Genomic DNA, 16811 nt, shown 5'->3' on the forward strand with positions numbered 1-16811 from the left:
AAAGGCACCCCTGCACCAGACACCCCACGGCGTTGTGTGCCCAAACCGACGGTGCCTAACGAACCCCTAACTTCCCAACTTACCTCTCGAAGTAGTGGCCGCACCCAGAAGTCCTTTGTCTCCCTCCCTGCAGTGCTTTTGCAAACCAGAGGTTCTCCATTGGAAACAGGGCATCCGACCTCAAAACAGCACCCTGCACCTGGCCGCCCTCGTGCCGCTGAGGGTGCACCATTGGTGCTAATTTGTTTACCCATTTGCCCTGAGCTAACGTCCAGGAGCTCGCTCCTACAACCCAGTGGCCTGCTTGCCAGCAGCCACCAACTGGAGGGCCCCTATCCCCCATTGGATACCATAGGGCCTCAACACACTGCACCCGGCCGCCCTAGTGCCGCTGAGGGTGTAACGAGAGTGCATCCTTGACCCTGGGGGAACCCTTGTTCTAACCCCAGAACCTCAACTCCAAAGTCTGATTATTTACCTCCAAACCGATAACCCTATTTTCCTCCATAGGATAACATTGACTGTTTTTCTGTGAAAAGTTTCTAAGTGTGGAATTTGAGAAACTAAAGAAATTCTTTAAAATTGCATTAACAAAAACGATTTTACTTCCCCATTTTCAGGTAATGTCCCAGAGTAGTATCTAGGTATACTACTCTGTGTAAGCCTAGTAATCTCAAAAGTAAGTTACCTGCTATTTTACTAAAAAGCTTATTCAAGTCTATGTAATGCATTTACTAAGTTTTGCATTTCTCTGCATCCATACTTTAAATCAAAGTGCATATACCATTATCATTCAAACTGCTCAATTGCATTACTACTGTAAAGTACTTATTGCTTACCTGTGCCAGGCTTGCTTGGTTCTAGAAAATAAAATAAAGAATATTTTTATACAAAAACAATTGGTCTGAAGTTCAGTCTTTGAGTGTGTGATATGATTTGCTGACTGAGTGTGTACAACAAATGCTTAACACTATCCTCTGATACTGCCTTACTGCTAGACCACACTACCACAAATAGAGAGTAAAGGTTCTCTCTCTCTATGGTATAGTATATACAGAGCCAGCTTCCTACATTGGTGGATCAGCGGTGGGATACACAACTTTGCATTTGTTTGACTACTTGGTTACCACCTGATCACACAACAGAACTCTTAAATTGTCTTTAGAATTCTGATTTTTTTCAAATTGGCATTTTTTGCAAAATTACTAAAAGTCTTGTTAGGGCCTAGGTTAAGTACCTTTAGAATTTTAGAAATAAAAAGTCACTGTAGTTAATTGTTAGAAGTTTTTTAACAATCTCTCAACATAAGAACCCAGCTATTAGTGAAAATAACCACAATGACAGAGGACAGGGTTGAGCAGCTTGACCTCACCCCTTACCTTTACTTGTCTTTCAAGGAGGTAAGAAGGTCGCTATGTAAAATTAAAAACAACCATGGGTCCCCATCCCGAGGAGGAGGAGGAGGAGGAGGAGGAGGAGGAGGAGGAGGAGGAGGAGGAGGAGGAGTGAGATGGACCTAGCACCCATCCATGGTGGCAGCAATTTACTAAGTAAGGAGAAAGAGCAATCTTATGATCCTAAAATCCCTAAAAGGGATTGGCCCTAAATAAAGAGTGATGATATCACAAAATGGTTCACAGCCTTTGAGAGGGCTTGTGAAATGAGAAAAGTGAAGAAGTCACACTGGGGGGCACTCCTTTGGGAACTGTTCTCCAGTAACTGCAGAGACAAACTCCTGACCTTTCTGGGGCATATGCGGAGTCATATGACCTCATGAAGAGAACTCTGAGGGATTTTGACTCACAACTGACGAATATAGAATTAGATTCAGGGGGGCTCACAAGACCCAAAATCTATCATGGATTGACTTTGTAGGCTTCTCAGTTAAAACACTAGATGGCTGGTTAACTGGGCACAATGTGCATGATTACAATATGTTTATGAAAGAACACATTTTAAGTAATTGCACTAATGAAAAGTTACATCAGCATTTGGTGGACCTAGGTCTAATTTCTCCCAAAGAATTGGGAAAGAAGGCAGATCACTGGGTCAATACAAGAGTGACAAACAACCACTGGGGGTGACTAAAAGAAACGTCCCCAGGGGAAAGGTGGTGAGAATCTCCAAGATAAGAAGCCTGGGTCGTCAAAAGGGCCACAAAAACCTGCACAGGGGGTTGGGTCCCAAAACTCTTCCCAGTCCATTAATAGGTACAGGGGAAATAACATTGATCCTTCAAAGGTCTAGTGTAACAACTGTAAGAAGTTAGGACACTTAACTGGAGCTGCTGAAACAAGAAGGCCCCTAGTCCTACTATAGCTACATCTGGGGTAGCAAGTTTCCAGATAGGATCAACAGTGTGCCAAGAGCAAATCGGGCTGCAGACCGAAGCAGTTCTAGTTTCAAAATGGGAAGTTGAGTTTGCCACTCTAGCTGTGTGGTCACCCAACTTAAAAAATAACTTACAATCCCTTGGATTAATGGAACTAGGATAGATGCTCTGAGGGATACAGGTGCCAGTGTCACTACGGTGAGAGAGACACTGGTTTCCCCTGAGCAATACTTGATTGGGAGAACTTACCCAGTCACCAATGCGGACAGTGTTACCACTTGCGGGGGGTTTACTGGCCTGAAACAGTTAGTGGTCGCTCTAAAGCTACTTGCTGCATGTCTGCTTGGCAATGACCTGGAAACCTCAGCATGGGCTGAGGTTGAACTGAAAACCCATGCAGCAATGCTGGACATCCCTGAATTGGTGTGTGTAAAAACAAGAGCACAGAGCAAGGGACAGGGTGAAAAAGAAGTGTTGGAGCCTGAAAGTATGGCTCAACCTTCCAAGAGAAAAGGTAAGATGACTGGGGAACCAGCTTCTGTACAGCAAAAGGATCAGGACGCCTCTCCTCAGGGAGAGGACTTGGACGCCCCAGAGGGAACGGAGCCCATGGAGCTTGACCCTTACCAGGTTGAACGCTTAGGCCCAGGTGGACCCCTCTAGGGAAGAGCTGTGCCTTGGACAGAAGGACTGTCCAACTCTTGAAAGCTTGAGGCAGCAAGCTGATGCATAGGCAAAGGGAGATGCCAGTGGTACCCACAGAGCTTATTGGGAAGAGGGACTACTCTACACTGGGGCCAGAGACCCAAAACCTGGAGCCACTAGGCAAGTGGTAGTGCCTCAGAGGTACAGGGAGTTTCTCCTAACGTTAGCTCATGACATTCCCCTAGCTGGTCATCTGGGCCCAACCAAGACTTGGGAAATGCTAGTCAGTCACTTTTACTGGCCCCAGATGCACCAGAAAGTAAAGGAGTTTGTCAGCTCCTGTGTCACCTGTCAGGCCAGTGGCAAGGCAGGTGGCCTCTCCAAGGCCCCCCTGATACCACTACCTGTGGTGGGGGTCCCCTTTGAAAAGGTAGGTGTGGACATAGTGGGCCCACTTGAACCTCCCACAGCATCAGGGAACAAATTCATTCTAGTGGTAGTGGATCATGCCACTAGGTACCATGAAGCAATTCCCCTAAGGACTACTACAGCTCCTGCAGTAGCCAAAGCCCTCATTGGTGTCTTCACCAGGGCAGGGTTCCCTAAGGAACTTCATGTCTGTTTACCTAAAACATACGTGGAAAGTGTGTGGAGTGCAGTACAAGTTTACTACACCGCATCACCCACAAACCATTGGCCTTGTTGAGAGATTCAACCAGACATTGAAAGGCATGATTACGGGGCTCCCTGAAAAACTCAAAAGCAGATGGGATGTCCTCTTACCCTCCCTGCCACAGAAGGGAGTAGGGTTTTCCCCCTTTGAACTTCTGTTTGGCCATCCTGTGAGGGGACCACTCTGTCTTGTAAAAGAGGGTTGGGAGAAGCCTCTCCAAGAACCCAAACAAGATATGTGGACTATGTGCTTGGCCTAAGGTCCAGAATGGCTGAGTACATGGAAAAGGCATCCAAAAATCTTGAGGCCAGCCAGGAGCTTCAGAAGCACTGGTATGACCAAAAAGCTGCACTGGTTGAATTTCAACCTGGGCAAAAGCTGTGGTGGTTGGAGCCAGTGGCACCAAGGGCTCTCCAGGACAGATAGAGTGGCCCTTTCCCTATCCTAGAAAAAAAAAAAGAGTGAGGTCACCTACTTGGTTGACCTGGGCACAAGGAGGACACCCAAAAGGGTTATCCATGTGAACCGCCTAAAGCTCTACCATGACAGGGTTGACATCACCATGCTGATGGTGACTAATGAGGATCAGGAGACAGAGTGAACCTCTCCCTGACCTCCTCTCATACAGCCCAAAAGATGAGTCAGTGAATGGAGTTGTCTTTTCAGACACCCTCTCTGCCCAACAGCAGACTGATCGCGAGCAAGTCTTGCAGCAGTATGCTAAGCTCTTTTCCCTGACCCCTGGTCAGGCAAACTGGTGTACCTATGATGTGGACACTGGTGACAGTTCACCTCTCAAAAATAAAATCTATCGACAGTCTGACCAAGTCAAGGAAGAGCATCAGAGCTGAATTCAGCAAGATGCTGGAGTTGGGGGTTATTGAACCCTCAGAGCCCCATGGGCCAGCCCAATGGTTCTAGTCCCCAAACCTCATCCACATGGTGGAAAGAGAAGGAAAATGCCACTTACCAGTATGCATCTGTTCTTGGCATGTAGAGCTGTAGATTTGTATACTTGTGCATAGATCACCATCTGGTGTTGGGCTTGGATGTTTGCACTTTGTTTTTGTCTTTGTCTTGGAAGAAGTCTTTTGTAGTCACGAGGTAGGTGACTCCTCCTTAGGACGATAGTGTGCATGGGCATCGTCTCCATCTCCAGATTGTTTTGCCATGGAGGGTTATGATGGAGTTAGTAAGAAATAGCAAAAGATGTACATGTGAAATGTATCTAAGTAAGATAGTACTGGAACAGAAAGAGGTATCAGGGGAGGCAGGTGGGCGTATACGAATCTACAACTTTACATGCCAAGAACAGATGCATACTGGTAAGAAGCATTTTCCGTTTGAGGTATATGAGCTGTAGATCGTATACTTGTGCATAGACTATACAGCAGTTACCTCCTTAGCGGTGGCTACCTGTATCTGTTACAGTGGTTTGAAAAAGTGTTCGCAATACAGCCTGGCCCACACTAGCTTGTTGTTTTGCTTGCACGTCTACACAACAGTGTTTTGTGAACGTGTGTGGTGTAGACCAAGTTTCTGCTTTGCAGATGTCATCTAGGGGAATGTTCCCTAAGAATGCCACAGATGCCCCTAGTTTACGTGTGCAGTGAGTCCCAAGGGGAATGGTCAAGGTGCGTTTGGCTTTAGCACAGCATATTTGGATGCATTTAACAATCCACCTTGCAATACCCGTTTTTGAGATAGGATTGCCTTTATGAGGTGGGGAGAAAGCCACAAAAAGTTTAGTCTTTCTAAAGGATTTTGTTCTTTCAATGTAGTAAAGTGTCGCTCTTCTTTCGTCTAGCGTGTGAAGAGCCCGTTCTGCTACTGAATCTGGTTAAGGGAAAAACACTGGGAGTTCTACAGACTGGTTAGGGTGGAAAGCAGAGACTACTTTAGGTAGAAATTCTGGGTTAGTCCTAAGAACCACTTTGTTATGATGGATTAGGAGAAATGGTTCTTGTATGGTTAATGCCTGGCGTTCACTGACTCTTCTGAGAGATGTGATCACAACCATGAAAGCTACTTTCCAGGTGAGGAATTGTAATTCACATTTATGCATAGGCTCAAATGGGGGACCCATGAGCCTGGTAAGTACCACATTTAGATTCCATACTGTAGATGGTGGAACTCTAGGTGGAATTATTCTTTTAAGTCCTTTTCATAAATACCTTGATAGCTGGTACCCTAAACGAAGACAAGTGTTGTCTGTTTTGGAGATAGGCTGCTATTGCTGCGAGATGTAGTCTAATGGATGTATACGCTAGGTTACATTGTTGTAGATGCAAAAGGTAACAGGTGATGTCTGGAATAGAAACCTCTAGTGGGTTGATTTTGTTATTTGGACAGTAAATTACAAATCTTTTCCACTTTGCGGCATAGCAAGCTCTAGTGTTAGGACATCTAGCCTCTTTAATGATGTTCATGCAGTCCGGCGGGAGGTTAAGTTGGCCAAACACTAAGACTTCAGGTGCCAGATCGCAAGGTTGAGTTGACTTGGATCTGGATGCCATCTCTCCATCGTTCTGAGAGAGAAGCTTGGGAAAGAGGCACGACATTTGATGAGGAACTACTGGACCCGCATTTGAAAGAGTGGAAGCAGAACTTGAGGATCAAGTTCCCATTCGTGGATCTGCTGTGTTTGGCGACTGAGCAGATCCGCAATTTGATTGTGTACTCTGGGAGGTGTTCTGCAATGATATATATATTTTGGGGAATGGCCCATCTCCCATATGCTTTGAGCTAGGTGCGAAAGCTGCAGAGTGTGTGCCCCCTGTTTTTGTATGTAATACATTGCTGTCATGTTGTCTGTATGGACCAGGACAGCTTTGTTTACAAGGTGGAGTTGAAAAGAATTAAACGCTAGGAAGATCCCCTACAATTCCAGGTAATTTATGTGGATTTATTTTTGTTGAGGGGTCCATATGGCCTGAATGGTAAGGATTGAAGATGAGCTCCCCAGCCGGTGAGCGATGTGTCCGCTGTTAGCACTACCTGTGGAACCGGGTTGAGGAACGGCCGCCCTTTAGACAGGGTCTGTGTGTTTCACCACTGCAGAGAGCGATGGGTGTGGTTGTCTACCAACACCAGATCTGTTTGCAGACCTTGATCCTGGTTTCACTGACGTGCCAAACACTCCTGTAAGGGACGCATATGGATTTGTGCATACGGAACGATGAGAATGCAAGAGGCCATCATCCCAATTAGCTGCATGAACACTAAGTGTCTATTGTAGCCCCCAGATACTGTTGTCTGTTGGATGGTTGGAGATGGGATTTGGTGAGGTTTACCGTGAATCCCAAGTCGCGAAGCAGTTGGATTTTTGTGTGTGTGTTGCACAAAGCTGCTGTGTTAGTTGTTTTTTATGAGCCAGTCATCAGGATAAGGGAAGACATGAATGTGCTGTCTTCTTAAGTGGGCCGCAACTACTGCGAGGCACTTGGTGAAGACGCAGAGTGCTGTAGTCAATGCGAATGGGAGGAACTTGAATTGGTAGTGTTAACCATCTACCATGAACCGGAGATATTTCCTGTGAGCGGGGTAAATGAGAATATGAAAGTAGGCATCCTTTAAATCGAGAGAGGAAAGAAAGTCAACCTGTTGAAGTAGTGGGAGCACCTGTTGGAGAGTGACCATCGTGGAAACGATCCGACTGAATGTAGAGATTTAGCAAGCTGAGATCCAATATGGGCCTGAGAGATCCGTCCTTTTTTGGGATTAGGAAATAGTGGGAGTAAGCCCCTGTGCCTTGGTGAGGCAAGGGTCCTGGTTCTATTGCATAATTTTGTAATAGAGGGGGAACCTGTTTGAGAAGTGTTAGATGTTCCGAGGACATTGGACGCTGTTTGGGAGGAATGTTTGGTGGGGTAGAGGTGAGTTGCAGGCAGTAACCATACTGGATAATTTGTCTTACCCACTTGTCGGTTGTGATCGAATTCCAGACAGGTAGGAACTGCGAGAGACGTCCCCCGACAAGAGGGGGATGATCGGAGGAAAGTGAAGTCACTGTTTGGTGGTAGGGGAGGTGCGGTTATTGTTGCCCCGACCTCTTCCCTTACCATTGTTGCCTCTGTAGCCTCTGCGAAAGTATCCTTTGGAGGACGGTTGAGTGGGGCTCTTATAGGACAAAGAGGGGTGTTCTGAGCCATTGGGTTTGGAGACAGCTCTGTAGAAGGAGTGGCAAAAAGAGCCTCTAGGGGAAGAGAATTGTAAGGCCCCCATGAACTTAGTTTCAGTATCTTTTTTAATCTTTTCTAAAGAGGTATCCACTGAGGGCCCAAAAAGATGCCAAGACGTGGGTCCCTTGCTCACTTTGCCACTGGTTTCAAGATAGCCTGGCTGATGAGGGTTATGAACCTGAAACCGGTCCCAGGATGCTTGTTTCCGGTCCAGGGAAGAGATGGCTTGGCAGTTCGGACTGGACTGTTCCCATGAGGCACAGGGTCAGACTGATTTGCATATGGCCATGTCTGAACTGGGGGGATGGAGAGAGCTAAAGAATGATGATGGATTAAACCCAGATCAGTTGACTGGGGGTGTTTGATTTGTCAAACGCTCCGTCCATCATCCCCTTTGGTATCGCTTTGTTCGTCCTAAGTTGGCAGGGTATGCCCAGACGTGGGTCCCTTGCTCACTTTGCCACTGGATTCAAGATAGCCTGGCTGAAGAGGGTTATGAACCCGAAACCAGTCCCAGGATGTTAGTTTCCGGTCCAGGGAAGACATGGCTTGGCAGTTCGGGCTGGACTGTTCCCATGAGGCACAGGGTCAGACTGATTTGCATATTGCCATGTCTGAACTGGGGTGGTGAAGTGAGCTAAAAAATGATGGATTAAAACCAGATCAGTTGACTGGGGTGAGAGTTTGATTTACTCAAGCGCTCCATCCATCATCCCCTTTGGTATCACCTTGATCAAAGGGCTGATTTAGAATAGCAGATTGTACCTCGTTTGAATCCAGAGACTCTGAGCCAAGCGTGCCTGTACAACAAAATGCTAGTGTTAATGGCATGAGATGCAGTATCAGCCGCGTCAAGCGCACATTTAATTGAGGTGTTTGTGATCAATTTCCCCTCTTGTATAAGGTCGATGGCCTTTTGTTTGTACTTGTCAGGAAGGTGTTCCATGAGCTTTTCAAGCTCGTCATTGTGAGTCCGGTCTACCTGGCCAATAAAGCTTGGGCATTGACAATCCGCCAATGATTTGCAGCCTGTGACGCAATACATTTACCAGATGCATCTACTAGCGTGGCCTTATCAGGAGGGGGGTGTCGCATGTACTCTGCGAGTTTGCCCTCTTGCGTGCATTAGACACCACAAGAGAATCAAAAGGGACCTGACCTTTAATGTAAATTAGGTATTTGGGAGCTGCCTTATAATTTCTATCGACTGGTGTTTAGAATCCTGACTCTGACAAGGTCCTTAAAAACTTCTAGGGCATGTTTTTAGAATGCCTTTTAACATTGGCAAGGCGTGAGTGGACTTTTGTGAGGGTGCAAAGGTTTCGAGTAAAAAATAATCCTCTGAGGGATCAGAATGTAACTGTACCCCGTGGTATTGGGCAGCCCTATTGATAAGTTGCGCAAATCCAATATTGTCATCTGGTGGTGATGGCCTACATGGATAGAGGTCCGGGATCTGTGCTGTAGTCATCCCAAGGGTGTATAACGTGTGGGATGATATGTGCATTATTATCCCCATGTGGATCTATATTACCACCCCCATCAGTATGATGATCCTCAGTATCTGATGTTTGAGGTGAAACAATATGTGGGGCATGTGGTGGAGAAATGAGAAGATTTGGATCAGCTGGAGGAGAAGGAGGTGGGGAGGTGTTAGTACTCATCTCCTTTCTTTTCAAGGGTATTTCATATTCCTCTGAAGTGTCCATTTTCCTCTTTTTTTGTAAAATGTCTATTTTCAGTGCCGACGATTTTGGGTCAAAATGTCCTTTGTACCGAGTCTCTGAGGCTTTTTGTGGGGTCTTGGCCTCCTTAGGTTTTGATCTAGGAGCTTGTGACTCCGACGTTATTTTCGGCTCCGTAGATTTTTTTGGTACGAATGTTTGTCTTTCGTATGTTTCGACGCCAAGGGCTTGGGCTGCAAGGCTCTCTTCAGTGCCGACAAAGAAGGGTGTGGTACATCTGTAGTTTTGTGCTTCAGTGTCGAAGGTGACTTTTCAGCACTGGAAGGGGGTTGGCTCGAGCCCGAAGGCTTATGTTTAGGTCTCATAGCCGGGTCCGAGAGCGGGGCGTATGAGATAAGTTGCCGATGTCGGCCCGAGGGCAAGGGAATTACCAGAGCCTTAGGTTTGGTTTTGGTTGGGAGAGGGGTTTCGGTACTCACGGACTGCTGAGCCAGGGTGACTGTTTTGCCTTCGAAGTCAGAGTGGTCTTCATCAACTTGTTGCTCCGGCTGGACATTGGGATTTGCTCCGAAGATGTCCTGAATCGAGCTGCTTCCCAGAGACATTTCGTGATGTCGAGCCCGACGATCACGGATAGTTTTCTTCGACCTGAAAAATGAACAGGCCTCCCAGTTTTTTGTCTTCGTGCTGCAGGGAGAGGCAGAGGTTACAGACATCGTACAAGTCCGTTTATGGAAACTCAGCACCACACCCGGGGCATTTTTTTAAAGGAATCCTTTCCATTGACTACAGGCGTGGTCGGCGCGGATAGGTCCAACGGCCCGCATCGAGGAGTTTTGTTTTAAACGATTGCGACGAAAAAAAAATGCGATCGAGACAATACCGTTGAGTGGAGAGGAATTGCGCGTCGAAGGGAGATTCAAAACCAATATTGAACCGGAGCACAGCAAGTCACATCCGAACCCGCAATCTGGAGATGGAGTCGATGCCCATGGGCACTATCGTCCTAAGGAGGAGTCACCTACCTCGTGACTACAAAAGACTTCTTCCAAGACAAAAACAAGGCAAATATCCAAGCCCAACACCAGATGGTGATCTATGCACAAAAAAAAAAAAACAAGTATACGCCCGACAGCTCATAAGCCTCGAACATGAGGTTCTGTGTGGACTATACAGGGCTCAACTCTGTCACCAAGACAGATGCTCACCCTATCCCAAGAGCAGATGAGTTGATAGACAAATTGGGTGCAGCCAAATTTCTAAGTTGACTTAACAGCAGGGTACTAGCAAATTGGCATGGCCCCAGGAGCAAAAGAAAAGACAGCATTATACACACCTTATCAGTTTATAGCATTATCAGTTTACTGTCCTGCCCTTTGGTTTAAATAATGCCCCTGCCACCTTCCACAGTTTGGTGAACCAAGTCCTTGCTGGATTGGAGTCCTTTAGTGCAGCTTATCTAGATGACATTGCTGTCTTTATCTCCACCTGGCAGGATCACCTGATCCACCATGGGAAGGTTTTAAATGCCCTGCAAACTGCAGGCCGAACTATCAAGGCATACAAATGCCAGATAGGGCAGGGAACTGTGGTGTACTAGAGTTCACCTTGTTGGTGGTGGCCAGGTACAACCCTTACAGCTCAAGATCCAGGCCATCCTGGACAAGAGCAGCTCCAACAACCCAAACCCAAGTCAGGGCATTCCTTGGCTTGACTGGGTACTGCAGAAGGTTTGTGAAGGGATATGGGTCCATTGTGGCTCCCCTCACAGAACTTGTAGGAAGGTGGAATCGGACTGTATGGTTACCCCCACTTTTTTCCTGGTGTTTTGCTGGTTTTCGTCTAGTCTGACTGGGATCCTGCTAATCAGGACCCCAGTTTATCTGCTTTCTCCCTAAATTGATTGCATGTACCTTAGGGTACACTCAAGATTGGACTCTGGGGTACCCTTATAAGTGCCTAGTATATGGTATGCCATGTACACAGGGCATAGGTACCCCAGAGGCCTCCCAGGGGGTGCAGCATGTATTATGCCACCCCTGAGAGACCATTTAAAATGACACCACAGGTCACCTATCAGTCACCCCATGGCAGGACTTACCAATCCTGAAGACAGGGTGCTGGGTTTTATGTGAGAGGGTGCACCTGCATGAGCAGAGCCCCTCTGCAGCCTTCGGAACCTATTTTCCAGGGTTGCTTGTGATGCAGCCAACCATATATACTTAAGTGCATTATAACCTCGCGGTAAATGCTAACTTTAAAACGGTTGCATAGAATCATGTCGTGTTTGGTGTCAAACACCTTGGAATCATACCTCCCTGCCAGTAACTGGCGGGGGAGGTATTTTTTTATTTTATTTAGAAAGGTTTTATATAGCGCTGGCTACACCCATGGGTATCAGAGCGCTTCACAAAAGTATGAAGATTATACAGTTGAAAAGTATCTGAAGAAATGCACATCGTAAAGTAAAAAATACAATAAAAAAAGAGCGGTATTCAGACAAGATCAGTATTGGGAACATAATAAACATAATATTTACGTTGGAAAATAGGCGACGGAGGGAATTTATTGCAGACTAAGATACGAGTATACACATTTTTTTCAGCAGCAAGAGGTCAACTACATGGTCAGTGTATATAGGGAGCAGGTTTGGAGCAAGGTGTGGAGGGATGGGGTAAGGGGCAGGGGAGAAATGGTAGGGAAGAAGGAGAAGAAAACTCAAAGGGGGAGGTGGGGGTGGTGGATAGGTGGGAGGGAGAAGCACGCGGGAAGAGAGAAGATTTAAGGGCCCCAATATTTAAGCAGGTAGAGTTTGAGGTCTTTTTTGAAGCTGAAGTAAGAGGGGTTGCAGCGTAATCAATAGGGAGGGTGTTCCATATTTTGGGAGCATTACCAGAGAAGGAACGAGATTGAGAGGCTTTCTTTTTTTGCAGAGGGGGACGAGGAGATTGTTGGTGCTTCTCATTGAACGGGAACAGCCCACTATTTTGAGTTTACTTGAGAGGTAGATCGGGGACTTTAGGAGACGGGTTTTGTGTGTAATGCAGGCAATTTTGTAGGCTGATCTGCCTTCGAGAGGAAGCCATTTAAGGACTTTAAGGAGGGGAGAGATGCTGTTGAATCGTCTAGTGTTTGTTATAAGTCTGGCCTCAAGGTGGAGTATGGTTTTGAGGGGGGCAAGGTGGACATTGGGTGTTCCGGAAAGGATAGCGTTGCCATAGTAAATTTTCGAGAGGACTAGGGATTGGACTACTGATTTGAAATCTTCAGCAGGGATGAATAGTTTGATTTTTTTGAGCTGGTGGAGTGTGCAAAGTGCTCCTTTAGCCGGGTTTTTTATATGGGAATTGAGAGTAGGCTTATTGTCATAGGTTATGTCCAGAGATTTGACTGTTCTGGATAAGGAGAGTGGGCAGTTGAGGACATTGAGGTCAGAGATCCAAGATTGGATAGGGAGTGAATTGTTTTTAGGGGAGAAAAGAATAATTTCAGTTTTATTAGGGTTGAGTTTGAGATGGTTGGAGTGGAACCAGGATTGGATCGAAATCAGGGTGTTATTTAGGTGCAGGACATCAGAATGGGATTTTAATGTATGGTTGAGTGTCATCGGCATATAGGTGGTAGTTAATTCCGGCTTGTTTTAGAATGGCAGTGAGGGGTTCCATAAAGAGGTTGAAGAGTGCTGGAGAGAGACTAGAACCTTGGGGGACACCAAGAGAGACTTGAGAAGGGTTTGAGAGACAATTTTGGATTTTGATTTGTTGAGATCTATGTTGAAAATAGGAAGTGAACCAGTTAAGGACAGGGCCATTAAGACCGAACCGACATTGGAGTGTGTTAAGGTTAGGAGGTTGACTGTGTCAAATGCGGCAGAGAGATCACGGAAAATGAGTAGGGAGGACCCTTATCCAGGGCGTGGTGGAGGTCATCAACGATTTTTAGCAATGCGGTTTCAGTGCTACAGCCTTTACGGAAGTCAGATTGTAGTGGGTCAAGAAGGTTGAAAGTGTCAATGTGTTTGTCCAGTTGGAGTAGGGTATATTTTTCAAGGGCTTTGGAGAGGAGAGGGAGGTTGGAGATAGGGCAGAGATTGTTAGGGTCATCAGGATCAACTTTAGGGTTTTTGAGAATGGGGGTGATTTGACTAAGTTGGAGGGAGACATGGACACAACCCGAGGTAAGGGAGGAGTTGATGATATATGTCCAGGATGGGACAATGACATGTTTAAGATCTTGGACAAGGTTAGAAGGGAGAGGGTCTTTTGTGTGAGATGACCGTTTTAGTTTAGACAAGATATTAGAGACTTCAAGTTCGGAGACAGGAAGGAAATTATGCCACCAGGCTTTGTTTTTAAGTTGTTGGTGAACGGGGTGGGATTCAGGTGCGATTGTGGCCGGAAGGTGTGGGGATGAAACAGACGGGCAGTACAGGGGTGGCGTCTGGGGTACCCTGATGGTTGAGAGGGCTCTGAATTTGAGCGAAAGATAAATCAATCTTGGCAATTTTTTCAGAGAAGTAGTTTCTTCACATGTGGTAGTGGAGGCCGTAATCTTAAGGGGGTAGCGGAGGTTTGTTTTCTAACAATGTTGAACAGTTCTCTGGGTCTATTTTTGGCACTGGAGTTGCGAGCGGAAAAAAGCTGCCTTTTGATTAAAGATGTGTTTTTGTAGGAGGATCTGACAGCTCTGAGGAGGGCAAGATGGGAGGGAGAAGGGTGTAGTCTCCAGGTTCTTTCGGACATTCTGAGAACCCGTCTTTCTGTGTTGAGGTCAGAGTTAAACCAAGATTTAGAGGGGATATTTTTTTGAGTTTATAGTTTAGGCAGGGCAATATGGTCTAGCACAGCAGAGACCAATTTATTGAAATACTTGGTGAGCTCATTGGCGTTGAGAAAGAGCGATGAGGCGAAGTTGAGCTTGGAGTTTGGACTCTAATACTCCTGGGGGGGATGAGATTAAAGTGTCTGGTTAATTTCACAGTTTGGGTGTTTTTAGGTGGGGTGGGGGGGGGGGGGGAAATCGGGGCAGAGGGGGAGATTGTGAAAAGAATGAGGGGGTGGTCTGACCAGTCAATAGGGATGATGTTGGAAAGGGAGGCCAGGTCATTGTTAGAGATGATGACATCAAGAATGGCGCCTTTAGAGTGAGTTGGGGAAAGGCAGAGTTGTTTGAGGTCGTTAATCTCTAGGAGATTAGAAAGAAGGTTAACTGAGGGGTTCTCTGGTTCATTCCAGTGGACATTGAGATCTCCAAGGAAGAGATTTTTGGAGAGGGAGGATTGAGTAAGGTCGGATAATTCATCTACAAAGTGAGGGTTGTCGCCAGGAGGGTGGTAGATATTGTGTAGGCAAATCGGGGGAGCACCTTGAACTTTGAGTTCGGCACCCAGGTATTCGAAAGTTGAGTAGTCAGTATTCTTGGCAAGAGAGAGTTGGAGTTGTTTTTAAAGACTATAGCTATTCCTCCTCCTTTCCCCACTGGTATTACCTTTCTGATGATACAGTAACCAGGGGGGCAGAGTAGATCAAGGATGGGTGATAAGTGATCATTCAGCTATGTTTCAGTGAGGAAGGCGATAGCAATAGCTTCACTCAAGATGGTTTCAGAGATTTCGGATGCAACGGCAGTTAACTAGCATTCAGGTTAGGGGATTAGGGTTAGTTTTGGGGGGAGAGCGGGCGTGGATGGTGGTACGTTGAGGGGGGAGTCTGGGGGAGCTGGGAGAGAGGGGGATTCCACTAGTCCCCAGGATAACTGGGAAGAGAAAGTGAGGGGAGCAGAGATCCTTAGGCGGTGTTGAAGGACGGTAAGATTTGCAAAGGGCAGAGAGGTCGGGGTTCGAGAGACCGTTCAATGTGCGAAGAAGCCTAAGAGTACGGAAGCAGAGGGGAGTAGTACTCCAGTGTTTGGGGTAGGTGACCTTTAGAAAGCCAGAGAAGTAGAAGTACAGTGGGGGGTCCTGAGGTTGAGGGATACGAGTTGTTAATAATCATCTTTAAGTAGAGAGTGTTGGGTCACTAAGGTAGAGATATTTCGGTCAATGTTGATGAGTGTTTGGGTAAGAAGGTTGAGCAGGGGAGCGGAAGGGGCAGGGGTGGTGAAGGGTATATTATCAGTATTGGCAGGGGGGGGGGGGGAAGAGTTATTGTTCAGGCAGGGAGGGGTGTCAGGAGTAGGGGAGGAACGGAAAATCATGTCAAGGGATGGAGGGGGGGGGTGTGGAGGAGGGGGGGCACCAAGAGAGGCAGGAGAATGGGACAGAGGAGAGGGGAGGAGCTCGAGATGAGTGTGGGGAGAAGGAGTGTAGTTAAGAAAAGGAAGGGTTGGTGAAGGGTGTGTACTAGAGAGGGGCAATGAGGGGGATTTTGGTAGCATGGCAGGGGCAGGGAGTGGGGTTGGGAGTTGGCGAAGTGGGGTAGGGTTTATGTTATAAGAGGGCGTAGGATTTGGGTTGTTAATGAGCGAGAGATTTGGGGAGATGCAGAGTGAGTTGGGCATAGTCCACCTGAAACCGGTTGCAGGAGCCATTTGCTCCTGCTCTGGCGCGAAACTGGACAAAGAATATGGGTGTAGCCACCCCTCTGTCCTCACCATCCCATAGGTGGGTCACAGAGTTTGTCCTTTCCCCTTCCTTGGGTATAAAGTAGGAACCCCTGACTACAGGACTTTAGATTTTACCTGGACTAAACTCTGCTACAGAAACCAAGTACTTCGACGATCCGCACGACCCTGAGATGACTGAAGAATCTCCCTTGGAGTAAAGGAGTTACTCCCCTGCAAGGCAGGCACCTAAAACGCATCTGACCGGTTTGCATCTCCCGAGCTCCTGAGGACTGAGGATTTCTGCAAAACAGGAGGTGGGTTTCTGAGGTCTCTGAGGTTGAACTGCGCTCTCGGCAAATCTGAGGCCCGTATCCCTCGTGGGGACCGTGCAACCTGAACCCCTGTGCTCCACGTACATTTGCAGCAGCATATGATTTTGGCGACCCCCGAGGCTGTGATTTGGGCTACTTATAGTCCTGATCTCGAGCAGTAATTCCACCGAAGATTTCCAGCCTACACTCCACGAGTGTTCAGTGGGCTGCTATTTTGTGATTCAGCTCGAGGTCCCTTCGCGATCCATGATCTGTTCGCCTGTGGGTCCCTGTGAAGGTAACTTACTTTCCGTGAGCTTTCCTGGTTGCTCGAGACGTGCCCTGACTCTCCATAGCTTGGAGTCCCAAGGATCTTGCTGGTCCTCACCGAAGCATCTTTACTCTGCCCACCTAGATTGCAGTTGCCAAGGCTGGTTGGTG

General features: G+C 47.0%; 1 protein-coding gene across 2 annotated transcripts in view; it reads right to left on the bottom strand.

Annotated features, from left to right (window-relative positions):
* The window catches only part of AFF4 (ALF transcription elongation factor 4), an 862537-nt gene that overhangs the window by 161952 nt on the left and 683774 nt on the right, over positions 1–16811 (bottom strand). The window contains exon 18 of one of the 2 annotated variants that reach the window (XM_085618066.1): positions 840–860. The exons of the other annotated variant lie outside the window; for it this stretch is intronic. Within the exon in view, the coding sequence (XP_085474192.1) occupies positions 840–860 (21 nt within the window). The remainder of the gene's footprint in view (positions 1–839; positions 861–16811) is intronic. 2 annotated transcript variants of the gene reach the window in all.

This window comes from Triturus cristatus, chromosome 7 (assembly GCF_964204655.1).
Source record: "Triturus cristatus chromosome 7, aTriCri1.1, whole genome shotgun sequence".
In the NCBI taxonomy this organism is placed as follows: domain Eukaryota; kingdom Metazoa; phylum Chordata; class Amphibia; order Caudata; family Salamandridae; genus Triturus; species Triturus cristatus.